We start from the raw sequence: 18,363 nt of genomic DNA, 5'->3' as shown, positions 1-18,363 counted from the left end.
CTCTCTCTCAGACCTACAATAAAAACCTTCCCATTAACCATACCATGGAATGGTCATGTCTCCAGTTTATAGAACCAGCAACCCCCAGCATCCTCCGTCTCCACTTGCTCAGCACTGGGGACACAGGCATGCACCCCCATGCCTGGCTTTTCACACGGAGTCTGAACTCAGCTCTTCCTGTTTGTGTGGCAAGCACTTTACCAACGGAATCATCTCTCCAGGTCCCCCGATAGTTTTTATTTTGATTGTGTGTATACATGTATCCACATGTGTGTATGGGGGGGGTTATGTACATAGATGTACAGATGCCCACGGACAACAGTTGCCCCTGGAGCTGGATGAGGTCATGTCCTCTGCTCTGTTAGGAATTATGAACATATCAAGACCTGGTGGCTGTGCTATCCTTCCCTTACACGTTCCCGGCCCTGAGGATGAGTTCTGGGGATGTGCCAGTCACTCCCACTCACCAGCCCTCCCAGCTGTCTACAGTCAGCCTTGCTAAACAGAACAAAGCTTACAGAGCCCACCAAAGTAGGTGCTGAGACCCAGACTCAGATCCTCTGGAAGAGTAGAAGGCATTCTTAACCACTGAGCCATCTTTCAAGGCTCCCAAAAGTATTTTTAATATTAAAATTAAATTAAAAATAGAAAACAGACTGGGTATGGTGGCATAGCCTGTAATCAGATGACCTGTGAGTCAGCTAACTAGCCTGGGCTGTATGCAATATCTGGGACCAGCAGAGACTATGTAGCAAGATGTTATGTCAAAAATAAATAAATAAATAAACGAACTAAAGATGAGTAAGCAAGATCCCCTTCCACCAAGGAGAGGAGGAAACCTGGGGAGAAGCACACTGCCAGGGACAGCATAAGATCATGTCTTAGATGAATCTTAGATGAATCTTAGATGATCCCGCCAAACATTCAAGGTGACTCCATACCCTACCTGAGCCTGGAGAAGCACCAATGAAGATGGCACACTTAATATCAACCAAAGGACAACTGAGTTTTTATCACAGTGATGCCTACGATCAGTTGAGCACTGAGATAGGAAGAGATACAGCCTCAGGGGGGTGGGAAGTCGGGCCATAGCCACAGATGAGGTCTATCATGCCGCCCTTGTTCTGTCTGGCAAGACTGACTGTAGACAGGGGAGGAGTGAGAGGGAGTGACTGGCATAGATTGGATCCTCTAAGGGAAGGACAGCGCAGGTGCCAGGCCGTGACCTTTTCAGAATTCCCAGTAGAGCAGAGGACAGGACTTCACCTCCAGGTTATTTCATCAGCCACTGCTCAAAATGACCAAAACTGAGACCAAGGGGCACCCTTGGAGGAGGTCACGGGAGGTACGGGTAGTAAACTCCCTGACAGTCTGTGACGTTTGACAGGGAAATTCCAGTTAAAACCGAGAACCAGAAATCAGAAGCATATATAAAAACACAGAGGCAGCCAAGACCTGATACAGAAAACTTTAATCAACAACTGTGAAAACAATACACTCAGACATTAAATAGCAGAATTCTCCACCACCACCACCAGTCTAGAAATGAAATGATCCACTAATCTCAAATGTTCCTGGTGGAAGATAAAAGGTTTTTAAAAATGTTTTCCACAAACACATTTCTTTTTACCCCGAGGCTAGACTCCCCACAGAGAAAAGACAAGTTTGCACTCAATGGAATTTACTCAGCCAGTCTGCAGCACAGATCATCACTTCATAATGGCTTCCCTTACTCTCCCTCCCCCTGGATTTGACGAGCAGAGGAAGGGATGCTCTTCTATCCACGTAACAGACAAAACAAGTAAAACTTTAACATGAGTTCATTCTACATTATTATATTTTAAAACACGTTTCAAAATCACTTCTTTCCTATAAAGTGGGGCTGGCAGTGCACTCCATCAACAGCAGCGCGATGCTTTTGCACGGTGGCCGCTGCGATGCACCCCTGCCGGCCTCATGCAAACCAATGAGGGGGACTGATCACACAGGCTGCCTGCGCTCCCAAGTCGCCCTGACACGGATACACAAGTCTAAAAAGAAACAATCCCAACTACAACAGTCATTCCATTCAAGTATTAAGAGAAGTGTGCATGGAACTGGGGGAGACAGCCACATACAAAGAGGGACTTCAACACTTGGCATGCCAGTTTGGTCTACAGAGCGAGTTCCAGGGCTGCTGGGGCTACGCAGAGAAACCCTCTCTCATAAAAACAAAAACGAAACGAAACAAAACAAAAAGACAGAAGAGAAGAATGGAACTAGAAGAGAGTGGCCCTGACTCCTCATGCCTCTAACACTGATTCTTGTGAGCTGCTAGGCCGTCTGGACACTTTGCAGTCAGGCTGCAGTCCCTCTGTTGGTTTCGACATGTGTCCTTTCTATCCTTTCTTAAGCCAATGGTGGGCCTACCCATGGAGCCAGGAAATTATTATTACCACAGTGCCCCAAAGTACTGCGCATATGGTTTCCTGTGTGCTGTTCACGTACTTCCCCGCTGCACAACTACACATATTCTGGCTATGAGGAAAATCTGGTGCTCTAAGAAGCTGAAAGAATTACTATCCTTAATCCTGTTCCGTACATGTATTAATTCTTGACTTCCTGATTCAAATGACTGAAGAGGACAATACAGACATGGGCACTAGAAGCTAAATTGTGCTCACTTACTCATAGCCAGAGCTGGGTGGGGAAAACAGAAGCAAAGTTCAGTATAAAGAGTTAGGAAAGTTCTGGAGGAATGGCCTGAGGAGTGATCTTTCCCATAAGGAACTGTGAAAAGAGCAGCGCTGGGGAGACAGTCATACAGGTGGCTCCTTGTCTGACACCGGAACACCAAGACAGTGCCATGTCTGAGTGCTATCTTGCCTCTGCCAGAACACCTACAGGCAGGAAGCTGGTACAGATCACGTCATCTTCAGGACAGAGCAGCAGGCAAGCAGACCAGTGTGCAGGCCACAAGCACAATCTAAGTTGTACACAGCTGCTCAGGAGTCGGGGGTTGTCAATAACTACTCTAAAAGAGGAGTCAGACTCCATCCCAGGATCCCATGTTCTCACAGTCATTCAAAACAGAAAGACACCAATGACTAAGAGATATGGATTTTAGCAATCACCTGAAACAGCTGTGTGTGTGTTTTGGGGGGTAGGGGGCAGATAAAGCGTCTTAGAAGTGATCACTGCAGGGCCTGCAAAACAAAGAGAAAATAAACATCTTGGGGCAGGGACCACAGAGTGCTGGAGGCTGAACTGTGAGCTAGTGACGTCAGCAGCAATGGTCAGCTCAGCTGTGCGGAGCGGGTGAGAATGGTGAGTGCTCGGGGGCTGCAGCCTGCCTTCCTATAGCAGGGGGAAGCAGGCTCTGTCCTGGTCTCTCTTCTGCTAGCTTGTTGGCTAGTTTGGCAGACAGTGTCCTTGTTTCTTACTTCTCTGAGCACCAGGGACTGTTTATCAGGATTTTAAACGCCCCCTTCAGATGACCAACAGGGACAAGCTCGTTGCTAGGCAGTGATGTCAAAATTCAACTTATAAAGCGCCAGGTCTCCTAATAGGAAACAAAAACTAAAATCATTTGACCCAATCACACACTAGAACTTTGAAGACCACCTGACCTCAGAAATAAGACTCAACCTATTCGGTTTTGAGCAGTGTCTCTTGCTCTCTTGTGCTAAAATGGCAACAGCATCGGTCTTCAACAAAACCGTTAACATACAGAAACAGAACAACATATAACCAACCTGACAGCCAGTACTTCTTTATACTCTGAGGTCACATTCTAGTCTGTATCTGTTTCAAAAGTATACAATATTTATATTAGCGGCTAGAGGACGGGGCCAAATCCTCCTGCAATGAGAGAGCAAAGCTTTGACCACTGAGCCTGGAAAGTGGGGTCAGTGAAAGTCTATCAAGTACTCAGGGTAGATCTGGTTGGCATCAAAAACCACAAAGATCTTTGGGTTCCAGGTGTCGTCCACACAGCTGTCATACAAATTCACATAGCTCCCATCTTTGGAAGGAGGCCGCATGTATTTGGAGTCTCCGTTTATGTAATCCCCAATTAGCACTCGGGCAAGAAACATGGATTTATAGGTTCTGAACAGATGTCGCTGTTGCAAGCTGACGCCGTGAATCTGGAACGTGTTCCCGTGCTTGATGTCATCTTTGCAGAAACGACTGGAGTATGCGGCATCTCTAGCAAAATAGGTTCCTTCAACAGAAAGGGCCAAGGTTACTTTGGAGAAAACACAAAACTCAGGCAACAAGGTTCTGACAGACACAAGTCACACCACAGGGACGGATGTGGGGTTTCCTCCTCGGCTGACCTGAGGAAGAGGACGTAATCCCCACCCCCACCTCAATCCTGTGGAGGCAGCTGTGGGTGTACCAGGCCTCACCAGTGGCCTCCTGTGCCCTTGACTAAGCAGGTGCCACACCTGCATTTCCAAAACAGAGCTCACAAGAAAATCCAGTAAATAAAACACAAAACTATTTCATGGGGAGAAGTGTGGTAGGTCAGAATTTCACCTGGAGGCCTCCACCCCAGCTGTAGCTCTCACCCATCCTCTGCCGCCCTCACCCAGCATCCAGTCTAGCTCTGTAGAGTACTGCTCTATCCAAGGAGCTCAAGCCCAAGAAGCTGCTGGCTCCAACACTGGGGCAATCCAGAAGTCAGTCTAGAACCGGCAGTTACACTCAGGAGTGAGATTCTGAAACAATACAGAGTTACTACTGTGGCTTGGGTCTTCGGTCTCCCTGGAACCTGTGTTAATGGCTTAGTCTTCTTGGAGCTTGGTGCTAAGGGACGAGTGAGGACTTTAAGAGCTGGAGCCCAGAGAGATGGGAGCTGTGGACCACAGACTGTTTTCTTCCTCATACTTTTCTCATGGTCCAGCTGCCAGGAGGGGTGGCTAGTTCACCTCATACCACAGACTCCTTGCCGTGATGGTCTGCCTCAAAACAGGCTCCAAGGTGCCAATGGAGCACAGACTGAAATGTCTGAAACTGTGGGTCAAAGTAAAACTTTCCTCTTTCTGTGCCGCCTTGGGTGTTTTGTTATAGTATGAGGATGCTGACAAGCACATCTCTTTCTGCCTGAGCATCCCAAAACATTGTCGTTTAGTGTCATGAACACTCAAGAAAGCAGCCAACTCTCTGGAGATGATTGACACTGTCAAGCAAGTACTAATTCTACAAAACTGGGACATGAATTGCAGGGTCTCCTAACCACCCAATATTGAAGGAACCACTGTCAGACCTTTCTGACCTCTTCTAGCTAAAGTGAGCAGCTTTCTCAGTACTTATTTTTAAATTAATTCATGGCTTCAAAATCCTAATCATAAGTGGGAGTTGGCTCTCATGCTGGAAGGCAGGCACAAAGGACAGACTGGGAGAGCAAATGCTCGCCCCTCACACTCCTCACCTTTCTCCCTATCTGCTTGAGTCACGCCACAAAGTGGAGGACTAGGACTTGCACGACACTAGACATAAGAGTCTTGCCCATTTTTCCCTTCAGTGCACATTGACATTCTTGCTTCTCGTTACCTCCCATTTTCTAACAAGCAAAACCATATGAAACACCAAAACTACTAGTTGCTACAGTAGAGTGTAATTAATGTGCTTCTGTCACTTGACGCATTTGCTGTAGAGCAGCTCAGTGTGTCGGCTCATCCATGGGAAGGGCTGCCTCAACACTCCAAGGCTTCTCTAACACACAGCAGCCATCAGGATGACTAGAAACAGGGAGCCATTGGAGACAGCAGACACGCAAGCCTTGCTTCCACCGTGGGTGTGGAGCAAGTGTGTTTCTATGGCTCAGAAGCTCGGCGGTTTGTTTGGAACCCATAGTCTGGTAAGTTTTAGCTTCATTACTGCCAACTCTGAATCATAAAGCAACAATTTTCTCTAAAGAGAGGGAACTCTCTCCTATGACTGAACCTGGACCTGAAACTCGGATATTACCTTTTCCAAAGACAGCACCGTGCACACCATTGATTCTCCAGTCAAAGTTGTGAATGCAAATTGCTTCCACAAATTCACTGCTGGTACCATGAAATAGCATTTGTTCATTGATCTGAGGGACACCTCTCTTTTTCTTGAGCTGAGCCTTTTTCCTAAAATCACAAAACATCCATATACAAGAGCACAGAATAATATACCGGTGAGTGTTAGTTATTAATTTAAAATGTTAAAGGCAAAGTTCAATAGAAAGGGGGAGACAAAAATGTAAACCATACAATATAAGTGAGTAGACAGAGCAATTCTAGCTAAGAAATCATTTCAAATGCTCTTGGGTACTTAAAAATCATCCCATTAAGTATGACAGCTATCAGCTAGGCATGGTACTTAATGTCTGTAATCCCAAGGTACAAGAGGCAGAGACAGGAGGATCGGGAGTTCAAGGCTATCCTGGGCTTAAAATATATATATTATGAAGTTAGCCTAGGTTGCATGAGTTTCAAAAATGAACAAACCAAAAACTATAGTGAGCATTGCGACTGAAGGCTAAAAATTATATGCAAAGGGGCTGGGCTTGAAGCTCAGTGGTACAGTGCTTATCTGGCACGTGGGGAGGCCTGGGTTTCATCCTTAGCACTGTGGAGCAAAGAGGAAAAGAGAAAAGTGGGGAAGGAGAGAGGGAAGGAGGGAATTGATGATGTAAAGCAGCTAAGCATTACGGAGGTCTACAAATGAGGCTATAAACAAGTAAAACAAAGTTCCTAGGTCTTTAGACAAAGAATTCTTTCTTTGATCTGCGGTCACATTTTATTCTTTTTATCCCCAAATTCTGGCTAGGCTGACTCCATTTTGAGCTTTACAGAACATTGAACAACAGTTTAGCACTTCTCCTGGCAACCAGAACTCCAGTGCATGGAGATGGAGGGCTGCCATATTAATAACAGAAAGGGCAAAAACCAAAAGCCTAACAATCTTTCATTGAAAAACGGATACTTAGCTATTTACAAATAGAATTAAAAGTAGGACCCTGGTATGGTGCAAGTTGTTTTTAATTCCAGCACTTGGAACAGAAGCATGAAGATCTTTGTGAGTTTTGAGGCCAGCCTGGTCTACATAGTTAAAGTATATCTGTGCGCATTGTAAATATGAAAGATAATAAGCCTAAACAGAATGTACAAAAAATCATTGTATTTCTCAAAGTAAAACTGTGTATTAAATACATCCTCATGCCCCAGAAATAAAAACATAGAACTATAGACAAGAAAGCATCTCCTTTTGAGAGGAAACAAGAATGGGATGGGATGGATTAAACTCTTTGCTTCTATCAGAGAGATGTGAGATGAGGACAATGAGTCAAACGCTGGAATGTCAAATCTGATGATGGGCATGTGAGGGATGGCAAGCTGTTTGCATTTGGGGTTATGAAATGCTTCACCATAAAGAATTTTAAACTAGAACAACAACAGTGCACTCTCATACTTCTCTGCTGGCTCACCTGAGCTGTGCCTGAGCCTTTCCTTAAAAACGTGATACATGTAAGAGAAAAGCACGCTCAGAATATACCAGTAAGTGGTATTTATAATTTTAAGGAGCAGAGTTCAACAGGAAGGCGGGAGCACAGACACTTCTGTAATTTAACCATGAATGAGCAGGACAGCAACTTTTTGGAAACGCCAGGAGTTGCTTCAATCCATCCCAGTGCTGAGGACTTGTGGCCATATCGCCCTGTGACCAGCTGTACTTCCTACAACCTACAAGCTTCCAGGCCCTTCTACACAGCAAAACGCCTTTAGTTAACCAGGATTTGCTGAGTACCTCTTCGTTTATAAACACTGCTAGGGACCAGCTTCCCAGCCTCACCATCACTAAACACTGGCAGAACCAAACCACCGGACTGAGCTAATGGTCCATATCATGTGTGGTCAAATAAAATTCTCAAATCTCACCTCTCCAAGCTAAATATATTTGAACAACTGACAGATAAACCTAATGCTTTAGACTCATTTCAGTTTAAAGAGTAAAAATTAACAAAGTAAAATCACCCTTTTGCAAGTTGGTAAGTTTAATAACAACAGGCAACTAAAAGACATGCATTGAAATGATGTCAGAAATGAAAGTGCATATTCCTCAGGATCCAGCGTAATGTGTATCAAAATGTAGTGTGTGGGTATTGATCCAGGGAAACTGTCTTTTCAGGCCGCTGCTCATATCAGAAGGGCATGTAGCAAGCAGCTCTTTCATTCACACAATGAAAGCACATTTCCCACTAAGTTATTCTACCGAGTTTCCTTTTCTAGGACTGTGTGTATGGACTCTCTCATTGTTTTTGAACAATGCACATATATTTACCTTAACAGCTAATGGGAAAGAACGCTTTTAAAAAATAAACTATTTGTTTTGTTCCATTTTCAACTCCCCAGGGTCTTCTCGACTTGTAGTTCACTCAGAAGACAAGCTACAGTTCTGGTTTTGGGTACTTCCCCAGTGCAAGCTTGAGATTCAAATCTTTGTAAAAGACTTGTAACCGCCAATTACTCTTTCTTTTTGTTCCATTGCCTGGAACATATTGTTTCCATCATAAGAAACTTTCTCAGCCACTTTAGAGAGGCCCAGTTACATTATCCAAAGGGCTTTGCCACACACCACAATGGTAAACTTACTAAGTTTGGTATTCATTCATCCATATCATGGTTGTTGCTTTGTTAATGCAAACACTTGATTAATACATTCACTTCTAAGGTCAAGTTTTATGAGCTGTAATCACTAGATTCTACTCTAAAAACCAAGAGATTTGGGGATTGAGAGTCAGCTCAGAGGCTTAGGGCACTTACTGTTCTTACGGAGGACTTGAGTCCAAATCCCAGCACTACATCAGATGGCTCATAACCACTTGTAACTCCAAGTCCAGGAGCTTGAACACCCTTTGGCCTCTGAGGGCTTCTCACACCTGTTGCACAAATCATGAATACACACACACACACACACACACACAGTTTTTAAAAGATGCTCACTTGTCATTACATCCCAGATGAAGGTTAACATGAATCTTGGTTTGGAATGTGCCTCTCAAAGGTGGTATATTGTGGATTAAAGAGCCTGGCAATGAGCATCAAACACTGTGCGGCTGCTGGAATGGAAGGACCACATATACCAGCCAGCAGCAGACTAGATAGGGTGGTTAAAGGTTTTTACCCTACTACATTCAGGAAATGTGGGCTCACAGACCATGCTTTTGGTCTTCCGGACGCTTGAATCATGAGCTAAACTTGCACGGAAAGACATAAGATTACAGTAAATGCTTCCCAACCCTGCCCACTGGATCAGATCACATTCCCTTCTGAATCTACACAAGAGTACTAGGCGCCCAGCTCTCAAAGATGTCTCAATATCCCCATCCTCTGGGGACCAAGGTTCCAGAAAGCCCAGTGTCTGTCCCACACTGTCTCAGGGCAGCAGTGTCTCCATGCTCTGGCCTGAGGACATTCACCCGGGTATAGAATCACAGTCTTTTTTCCAGATGAACATCAGAAATACCATAGAACTCTTCACAGATAAAAATAGCAGAAATAGGGGCTCTGAGCCAGTAGATCTGGATTGGATGATGGATCTCTATCTGTTAAGGGAGCCCCAAAGAGGGCTCTGATACACAGCCAGGTCTGGCATTTCTGCTTGATCAAAACCCAGTTCTTTATCCAGACAGGGCTCTTGTGCTTTAACTTCCCGACAACCCTGACTGCTCCAGCCATCTCCCCATGCTGCCCTTCCACTGTATCTCTAAGTAAGCCTCACACAACTTCCCCTGGACTCCTTCAGACACTCCGGTGCTCCACCTTCACCCTCAGTACAGGAAATCCTGTGGTTCGAGGCTCCTCTTCCCCACTTCCCAAGGTGTTCACTTACATCTCTCCTTTTTCTTTCCCTTTTATATACATCACAGTGCTTCACTCTGTGTAGGTGATTTCACTTATTTACCATGGAAACTGAAAAGACTGAAGAGCACTGTAGGCTAGCCAGGGTCTCAACTCTCCTCAACTCTAAGTCTAACCAGTCACATTTCTATCTTCTTTCTTGCACATGGCCACTGAATCTCATCCCATCATGCTTCTTTGAGAGTTTAATCAGCCAACTGTGCTCTCCCTTTGTCTTCTCACCTACCCTTTTCTACAGCCTTGTTCCAATTAGGTTGTTAACCACTACAGAAATAATAATAATAATAAACCTAACAAAACTCTCTTCCTGCCCACTTTACTCATTTCCTCTCTGCCTTTCAGTGCTTCCTAAAGGAGTTGTCAAACTCATCTGCACAGTACGGCATCCAGCGTTGCTTTCCCTCCCAGCAAGGTTTGCTGCGAGCCACGAGGACATTCCCAGTATTTACCTTCCCTGGCATGTCTTCAGGATGCAACCCTGCAGACAATCCTTCTGGCTCTATCAGCTTCTGTAGCTCCCCATTCTACTGTTTTCCTTGGGTTTTCTGTTGCTCATCCTCTCCAGTGGGGTCTCTCTTCTTAATGTACACATACACACTCTGGACATTTTATCATCTCTTGTTGCTAGGACCCTGTATCTTCTAGCCTTCCTCACTAGTCTCAATCGGTTTCCTGATGCCAGCATTGAGTACTAGCTGATACTCCCTCCCACAGCCTCTACAAAGACCAAGTCTTATTTCTACTCATATTCCTTTAGACAAAGAAACCAACATCTGGGAGTGGCCCTGGCTGCCTCCCTCCCTCACGCAGTGTACACACAAAATCATCCATCAAAATTTTACATTCTGAACACCTCCGAATGGTTGCCATTGCTCCAACACAGCATTCACCACTTGGGTTAAGAGGCACCCAAAGCATCTCGGTTTAATTATGGAAACCATTTCCTGAGCTGGTCTCCCTGCCTCAAGCTGTGATTCCTTTAAATCAGGGCCTCTCAACCTTAGCAGAACTGGTTTTGGGGGATGGAGAGATCTTTGTTACAGAGGCTGACATTCCTGACCTCTATTCACCAGGTGCCAATAGCCCCTACACTCTACCCCAGGAAAATAAAAAATGTCTCCTCATTACCAAATGTTCCTGGTAGGAAACATTATTCCTACCAGCTGAAAGCCATTACTTTAAAGTCTTTCCTACAGTATTGCCTGGTGAGTTATCATTCAAAACATACACACACATACATAATACATTCTCTCTCTCTCCAAGCAGACTTCCCATTGTTTCAGAAAAACAAACAAACAATAAAACATGACCAGTTTGGCTTATAAAGTGCTGCATGGAAGGCACCCGTTAATTTTATTTTGTAACCTGGATCAATTGGACTAAAGATATAAAGGGAGGTCACAGAGCCAGCCAGTGGCACTATTAGCTCCTGCATATTCTACTTCTTGGCTAGGTTTCTCATGGCACTCACCCTAATAATCTCCTATCGTATTCATCTGTTCCTGTTTTTATATAAATTTGGGGTCATGATGTTTCCAAGTCTCAGTGTGCTCCTGCTCCTGTCCCCACCTCATGTCTAGTATAAATAGCACCAGCTTTAGGGAGTTCTCCCTAGCACCCCATGCCACTTCACATGCACCCCTTTTACAAGCAAGGGTGCATCAATGTCCTCACTTGTGCTCCCATGATAACCTGTGCTCACCTATACATCTCAGGTTGACAGTAGCCTGGTTCTTTGACCTCCAAGAACTATATACACCATCAAATCCCAAGCATCCAAAATACTGTCTGTCATAAAGCTGTGTTTACTATATAAAATACTGTCTGTCATAAAGTTGTGTTTACTATATAGCAGAGTGGACTCACTCGGGACCTGGCTATCCAGATGGTGAGTCTCGGCTGACATGAGGCTATTTTAGTTCTGCAGAAAGATGTCAGAGTGACAGACTGACTTTAACTCAAGCCTCTGTATTTCGCACTGTCATGGCAGGTGTCTGTGGGTTGACATTACAGAGGATCACAAAGGGGTGAAAGGGAAAATTTGTAGTAAGTTCTTAGTATAATATGCTGCAGGACTCAGCACTACATTTCTATGCTTTTACTGAGAGCTCTGCTGTATGAAGGAGACTAATATGAACCCCAGTTCAGAGGCTTAATTAAGAATAATAAATAGGGGTCTGGAGAGATGGCTCAGTAGATAAGAGCATCACTGCTTTTCCAGAGGAGCTGTATTTAATTCTCTATACCCGCATGGCAGCTTATAACTAACTCCAGAGTCCAATACCCTCACATAGGTATTCATGCAGACAAAACACCAATGCAAATTAAAAAATAAAATTAATAAATTATTATTATTTAAAATGGCTGTGTAGAAATGGCTCTGCAGTTAAGGTCGCTTGTTGCTCTTGCAGAGGAGCTGGCTCAGGCCCCAGAACCCACATTGCAGGTCACAAGCACCTATAGCTCTAGTTCCAGGGGACCTGACCCCCTCTTCTGACAGCTATGGGCACTAGGCATGCATGACATGTATATACATGAAGGTAAAACTCACATACATAAAATAAATAAATCTATTTTTTAAAGAACACGTAAGAGTTTCACCAACTCATAATAGAAAAACTACTTTCTTCATTGAGAGAATAAAATCACAGGGCAGAAGCTTCGATCTTTGCCCAAACAAACTGAATAAAACCTTCTGAACTCAGTAAACTCAGTGACACAGAAGACCAAATAAATAAATAAATAAATAAATAAAAGGTGTTTGGTCAAATACTCAAGACTATAAAAAGCACAAGTTGAAAGCCCTGCTGTTGTTATAAATTCTTGCAAGGATATCTGGAACAAACTGAGGCGCAGCGAGTTGGAACCACGGCAGAATCCCATACATCATTACCACGAAGGTAGGTTAGTTTTGATTGTTGACGTTCCACAATGGAGAATCACCTGGGGACAGAGTCTCATTGGGGAATAGTTAGATCAGGTGGTCTGCGGGCATATCTCTGAGGGATTTTCTTGATGAAGTTTATTGAGATGGCCCACTGTGGACGGCACCACTCTGTAGGCTGGAGAACTTGAAGTGGGTAAGAGCGGAGAAAGCAAGATGAGCGCTGGCATGCATTCGTTCATATTTAGACTGCGGGAAATGTGACAGCTGCGTCAACAGCCCGACCTTCCTTACTACCTTCACTGCCCTGAAATTGACCTGGAACTGTGAGCCAAGTAGACTCTTTCTCCCTTTAACTGTTTTGGATATTTTTACCACAGCAAGGAAACTCAGTCTGATTCTCAAGCACATGCATATGAAATGAATGACAGGCTGGGAACTGCTCTGAATGCTTTACAATAACAAAGCAACTGACTATTTGTGGTTTAATCTTAATCTGGTTTTGGCAACTGTTTCTTTGATTGATTGTTTATTTGAAACAGGGTCTCACTACGTAGAACTGCAAGCTGGCCCCAAACTTGCTCTGCAGCCCTTGAATTCACAATCCTCCCATCTCAGTGTGTGGTGCTCCTCACCTGGCTTGTGTAGCAAACCTTAACAGATGTTGAACAAGATCACAAGAAGAAGGTACTCATTATGGCAGAATTCTACTTCTGTGTTGATTTGAATTTTTCTGAACAAATCGTTAAAAGCTTATAATAAAAATACCAGAAATCAAATCTCATCTACAAATGTTTATTTAAAATACTTCAGAGAACCACTTATTTTAAGTAATATTTATTGCAAAAGTACAACATAACAGGTTAGTTTGGTTAACAAATTAACTTTTATGTAATGAGCTTTATTTTTAGGTTAAAGGCACACTGGGGAATCTAACAGTCATTTCTAATTTAGATTTTGTAATGGATAAAGGTTTTTAAATCCACAGCATAAACTCTGAGTGAAGCAAGAAATTGAAAGGTAAATTGTCAAGTGTTCTTTCGAACAAAACAAGCAAAAAGCTACAGAAGAATAGTGTAACTTTGCTCTTTTTTTTTTTTTTAAAGTCAGTATTTCTAATTTAAGTCAAAGATTTCTAATTCATTTGAAAGGGCTGAGGCAAGCAAAGCCATAGTAAAGCTAAAGAGCTCCATTTCAACCAAGATGCAATTGTGGACCTAGCAAAGAGTAAGCTTCTCCCACTGTAGTGGCTGGAATCTATTTCAGAGAATATCCCTACTACTCTCTGGGAATGGAGGAGAGGAGGGTTGGGAGGCCAGCAGAGGCTGGATAGATGGCGGCTCATGACTGCCTGTCACTCCAGGACCAGGAGACAGATGGCCCTCTGACCTCCCAGGCACAATGCATGTATGGTGCACAGACATACATGGAGGCAGAACAGGCATACACATAAAACAAAAGAAAGGTAAAATAAAATTAAGGCGTGGCAGGAGAAGAATATCTTGTCTGTGGCTAACCTCTGCGCATGGCCATCCCCACAGCTTGGAAGAATGAGACATGGAGAAGGGAGGGATGAGAAACCAGCCTACCTGCAAAAGAACTCCCATAAGTCTAAGTTTTGAATCCTTTGAATCCTTTTAATTCGGTTGCGATCCATTGTTTTCCCAAAAAGACTGGCGACTTCATTATATTCGTGCGTTTGGTTCTGCAGGGAAACCAGCTGGGAGAAGAAGTTCACACAGGTTAGCAGGAGCTTTCCCACCGACTGGCCCCGGGTGGTCTGCCCGACGTCTGCCCGCTCTTACCTGGTAGGGAACGTCAGTATTCACGTTCTCCCAGTGTGTTGGCATGGGGATGGCCTCGTTTTCACAGATGTAACTTCAAACAGTAAAAGACAGAGCAGAGCGTCAGAAGTGAGTTAGAATTAGTGTCGGTGACTTAGCCTTTTCTCCACAGCTGAGTTTTCTGTTTGTAAGGTATTATGACAAAGGCAATTAAGTTTAACCCTTGGCACCACTTAAGAGTTATTTACTGAATGTCTACTTACCCTAATTTTCACATTCTCAATTATAAACTTTGATGGAAATATACAAGTCTACATAGCTTCAACACTTCAAAAATAGCTAATTAACTTTTGTTAACATTTCTAGAAAATGTGAATATATTACCCAAAGAAAAGGAATTTCTAAGAAAAATTAGGTTGATTTTTTAAAAACCCAAAGTGTTTATTTATGTTCCTACTGAATAAAACTGAGAACTCCACTAGCCACTGCTCTCCTCTAAGATGACCCTGACTTCCCTTCTCTGTCCTCTGAGATCATGCCTGACCCTCCCTTCTCCGCCTACTCTTTCCTTAGACAGTGTACCCTACCAGCTCAGTGCAGTTCAGTTTGGTTTTGGAGACAGGGTTTCTCTGTGTAGCCCTGGCTGTCCTGGACTCACTTTATAAACCAGGCTGGCCTCAAACTCACGAGATCCGCCTGGCTCTGCCTCCCTGAGTGATGGGATTACAGCCGGGTACCGCCATGCCCAGCTCAACAAATCTTTAAAAGCCACTGTATACAGTCAAACCACAGGACACAGACACAGAGATGATAGCGACAGAGATTCAACAACATAATGCTAAAACACGCATATTAACCTTCCTTGGAAACTAAATGTTAGTGGAAAAAATTAACAAACTTCAAACCTATCTTTAGCTCACTTTTGTCAAATTTAATAAAATTTTTGGGGAAAAAACACAATACTATGTGGAATTTTTGAGATTTTTATTTGTATGTGTGTATATCTGTGTACAAGTGTGTTATACATGTGTGGGTGGCTGCAGGAGCCAGAAGAGGGTACCCAATCCCCTGGAGCCACATGTGTGGGTGCTGGAAACCACTCAGGAGTACTTTAAATCTACCAAGAGGAACAGAGTGGGAGCCTTCTCCCTGCTCCAGCCAGTGCTCTGCTCAGGTTTTAGCCTTCTCTCCATCACCAAAGTCACTGATTTTTGTTTGTTTGTTTGTTTTTTGAGACAGAGTTTTCCTTTGTAGCCCTGGCTATCCTAGAACTCAATCTGTGGACCAGCTGGCCTTGAACTCACAGAAATCTGCCTGCCTATTCCTACCAGGTGCTGGGATTAAAAGCATGTGCCATCATCGCCCATCCAGATGTTCTTTCAGAGTTTACTCAGGTTCAGAAAGCCAAGTTTTATCCAACACAAATAGCAACACAAAACATACAATTTTGTTCATTTAATCAAATTCTTATCAAGATCCTTATCAGTATGTACACAGTTTCCTCATTTCCAGGGCCAAGGGGAAATCCAGCACAGGGCAGACACTAGAATAGCACTTACTGATTAAATGCCTTCTCTGTTGGACACACACACACACTTCCACCCATCTGTGCCTGGCCAGAAGGAGCAAAACAGAAATTGTGTATCCCATGCCCAGGGAATGGGGAGCTGACATGCTCCCATAATGGAGCATCTTCCTTAGACCTCCTTTAGGGCTTAATGTATCATCTAGAGATTGCCCAGTGGGGCTCTGCATTGGTGCAGGAACAGACAAAGTTCCCGAGGATTTGGGGCCCAACAACAGGAGAGCTTGGAGACAGAACCACCATTTATTTAGCTGCATGCTTCTGGTGATACTTATCTTGCTTCAACTTCTGTTACTCCCATCTAGAATGCTGCAAAGAACAAATCTACCCACTTGTTATTTCATGTGCCCAGTAATGATGTCTCTGAAGTGGGATTCCAGAATCAAAAGATGCATGTATTGACAACTATGGTGGACAGATGCCCAAATGGAGTCTTGGAACCCTGTACTTATTAACCTTCTCACCAGAAATGTGGAGGGCACCTATCTTCCAGCAACCTCTCCAGAAAGCCATGGTAGCCCACTTTTGAATTTCAGTCAGTTTGCTAACAAAGGTGTCTGGCATAAATTCATATTTTTCTTTACAATAAAAACATTCAAATTTTCTTAAGGGAGTTTGAGAAGAAGTTCAAATACTATAGGAATTATCAGTTAATTTCAGCACTGAGTTGTTTTGTGAAAGCTCTCCATTTCCCCCCTCACTTTGCCCAATGCATCTTTCAGTTATGGAGGAAGGCTTAAATGGCTCGCATGTGCCCACAGACTTAATAGGGCGCACGCTGGCCAGGCCTGTGATGAGTGCCCATTGCCATGCTTCATCTGGCCTTTCTGCATCAGCACCTCCTGACCGTCACTCCCTCCCTTTTCGTTACCACCTCAAATGCTGACCTCAGCTCCGTTCACTCCCCCTGCCCCTTGTCAATGCTGTATAGTTTGTGTAGTCTGGGACAGAAGAGATGTGTGAGCCAGCATGTACTTCTCGCCCCCATCAAAGGGATACCCGCTACTACAAGACACAGTATGGAACACTTCCCGTTACTGTGTCTCATCCCCCAGATTACACGCTCTTAGAGGACAAGGGATCTGTGCACTCTTTTCCTGGCACTGAGGAACCACACATGCTGTAGCAGGTAGGAACAGACTCGCTGTGTCCCACAGCAGCAGGAAAAGCTCCGTATCTTTGAAACTGTGATGTTAGGATGTAAGTCAAATTTCCTGAGGAAGGAAGCAAAGTCTGTCTTTACTTGCTAGTCTCTTCAATTCCTTTCTTTGCTGTGCTTTTTCAAGAGCCCCAGGAAGGAGCAAAGCACACACTCCTTACACTAGCGCAGTCTTTCTGAGCTGCATCTTAAGTTCTCTGAGCAGAAAACAACTCAATATTTGCTTGAGAAATCACTCCAGAAAATAGGAGATACAGTCTTAAAATTTTTCAGTTGTTTTTCATTCCCGTGCACAACAAATATTTATTGCCTCTGGCTCTTAACAATTCTTTTTTTTTTTTTTTTTTTTTCAGTCTAGATACGGCAATTGGAACCAAACAGAAAATATGCAACCCAGATCCAGAGAAGGAGATGCTGCACTGCTGTCCACAGTGGACAAGCTGCCCCAGGCCTTTGGTCATCGTGGACTAGTGCTGGATTTGAACTGCCCAATGAAGATCTCCATCAGTGCAGGGCAGACAGAGTAGGCAGGTCTCTAGATCTATGGTCAAATACCTGATAAGTTCTGTGAGAGTATGTCCAGTTCAAGTTCAAACTTAAGCTCAAAAGGCTATTTTAAGCAAAAACCACATGGCATCTTGTAATTATCATGCACACTGGTCTAAGAACTGAAAAAAATATATAAATGCAAATGACAAAAGAAGAGATGAAAGGCAACAATGACAGAAGATGACTATATGGTCAGCAAATGGGAGGTTTAATATTGCAAAGATCGCTATTTAGTCCATGATATGAATGTTAGTCTATGTGGCTTTCGGCCAGAGAGTAAGAAAGAGCAGGGAGAGGAAAAACCCACCCCTCATGCCACCCCTTTACAATACCTGAAGGCACTGATGGAGAAAGGGGCCCTTTTTATTAGGCGCTGTTTTCCAGTGACGAGATTCATCTGTTTCATTTCTGAACAAAAAGACAGACATATCAGATTAGCCACGGAAACATAGAGGGCTCTGAAGTGTCGTGCAGCTTAGCAGCCAGAATACATTCTGCGGTTTTGTGGCTTTGGGAGAAGC

At 43.9% G+C, this 18,363-nt stretch overlaps 1 protein-coding gene across 7 annotated transcripts in view; it reads right to left on the bottom strand.

Annotated features, from left to right (window-relative positions):
* Positions 1 to 1,454: 1,454 nt before the first annotated feature.
* The window catches only part of Parp11 (poly(ADP-ribose) polymerase family member 11), a 38,287-nt gene continuing 21,378 nt past the window's right edge, over positions 1,455 to 18,363 (bottom strand). For all 7 annotated transcript variants that reach the window (XM_060384246.1, XM_021637070.2, XM_060384248.1 and 4 more), the window contains 5 exons: positions 18,175 to 18,250; positions 14,571 to 14,643; positions 14,355 to 14,485; positions 5,956 to 6,107; positions 1,455 to 4,204 (listed from right to left, as the gene is read on the bottom strand). In XM_060384246.1, the coding sequence (XP_060240229.1) occupies positions 3,888 to 4,204; positions 5,956 to 6,107; positions 14,355 to 14,485; positions 14,571 to 14,643; positions 18,175 to 18,250 (749 nt within the window). In that variant the 3' untranslated portion in view covers positions 1,455 to 3,887. The remainder of the gene's footprint in view (positions 4,205 to 5,955; positions 6,108 to 14,354; positions 14,486 to 14,570; positions 14,644 to 18,174; positions 18,251 to 18,363) is intronic.

Source organism: Meriones unguiculatus, chromosome 5 (genome assembly GCF_030254825.1).
Source record: "Meriones unguiculatus strain TT.TT164.6M chromosome 5, Bangor_MerUng_6.1, whole genome shotgun sequence".
Taxonomy (NCBI): Eukaryota; Metazoa; Chordata; class Mammalia; order Rodentia; family Muridae; genus Meriones; species Meriones unguiculatus.
This window is presented reverse-complemented; position numbering and strand designations above follow the sequence as displayed.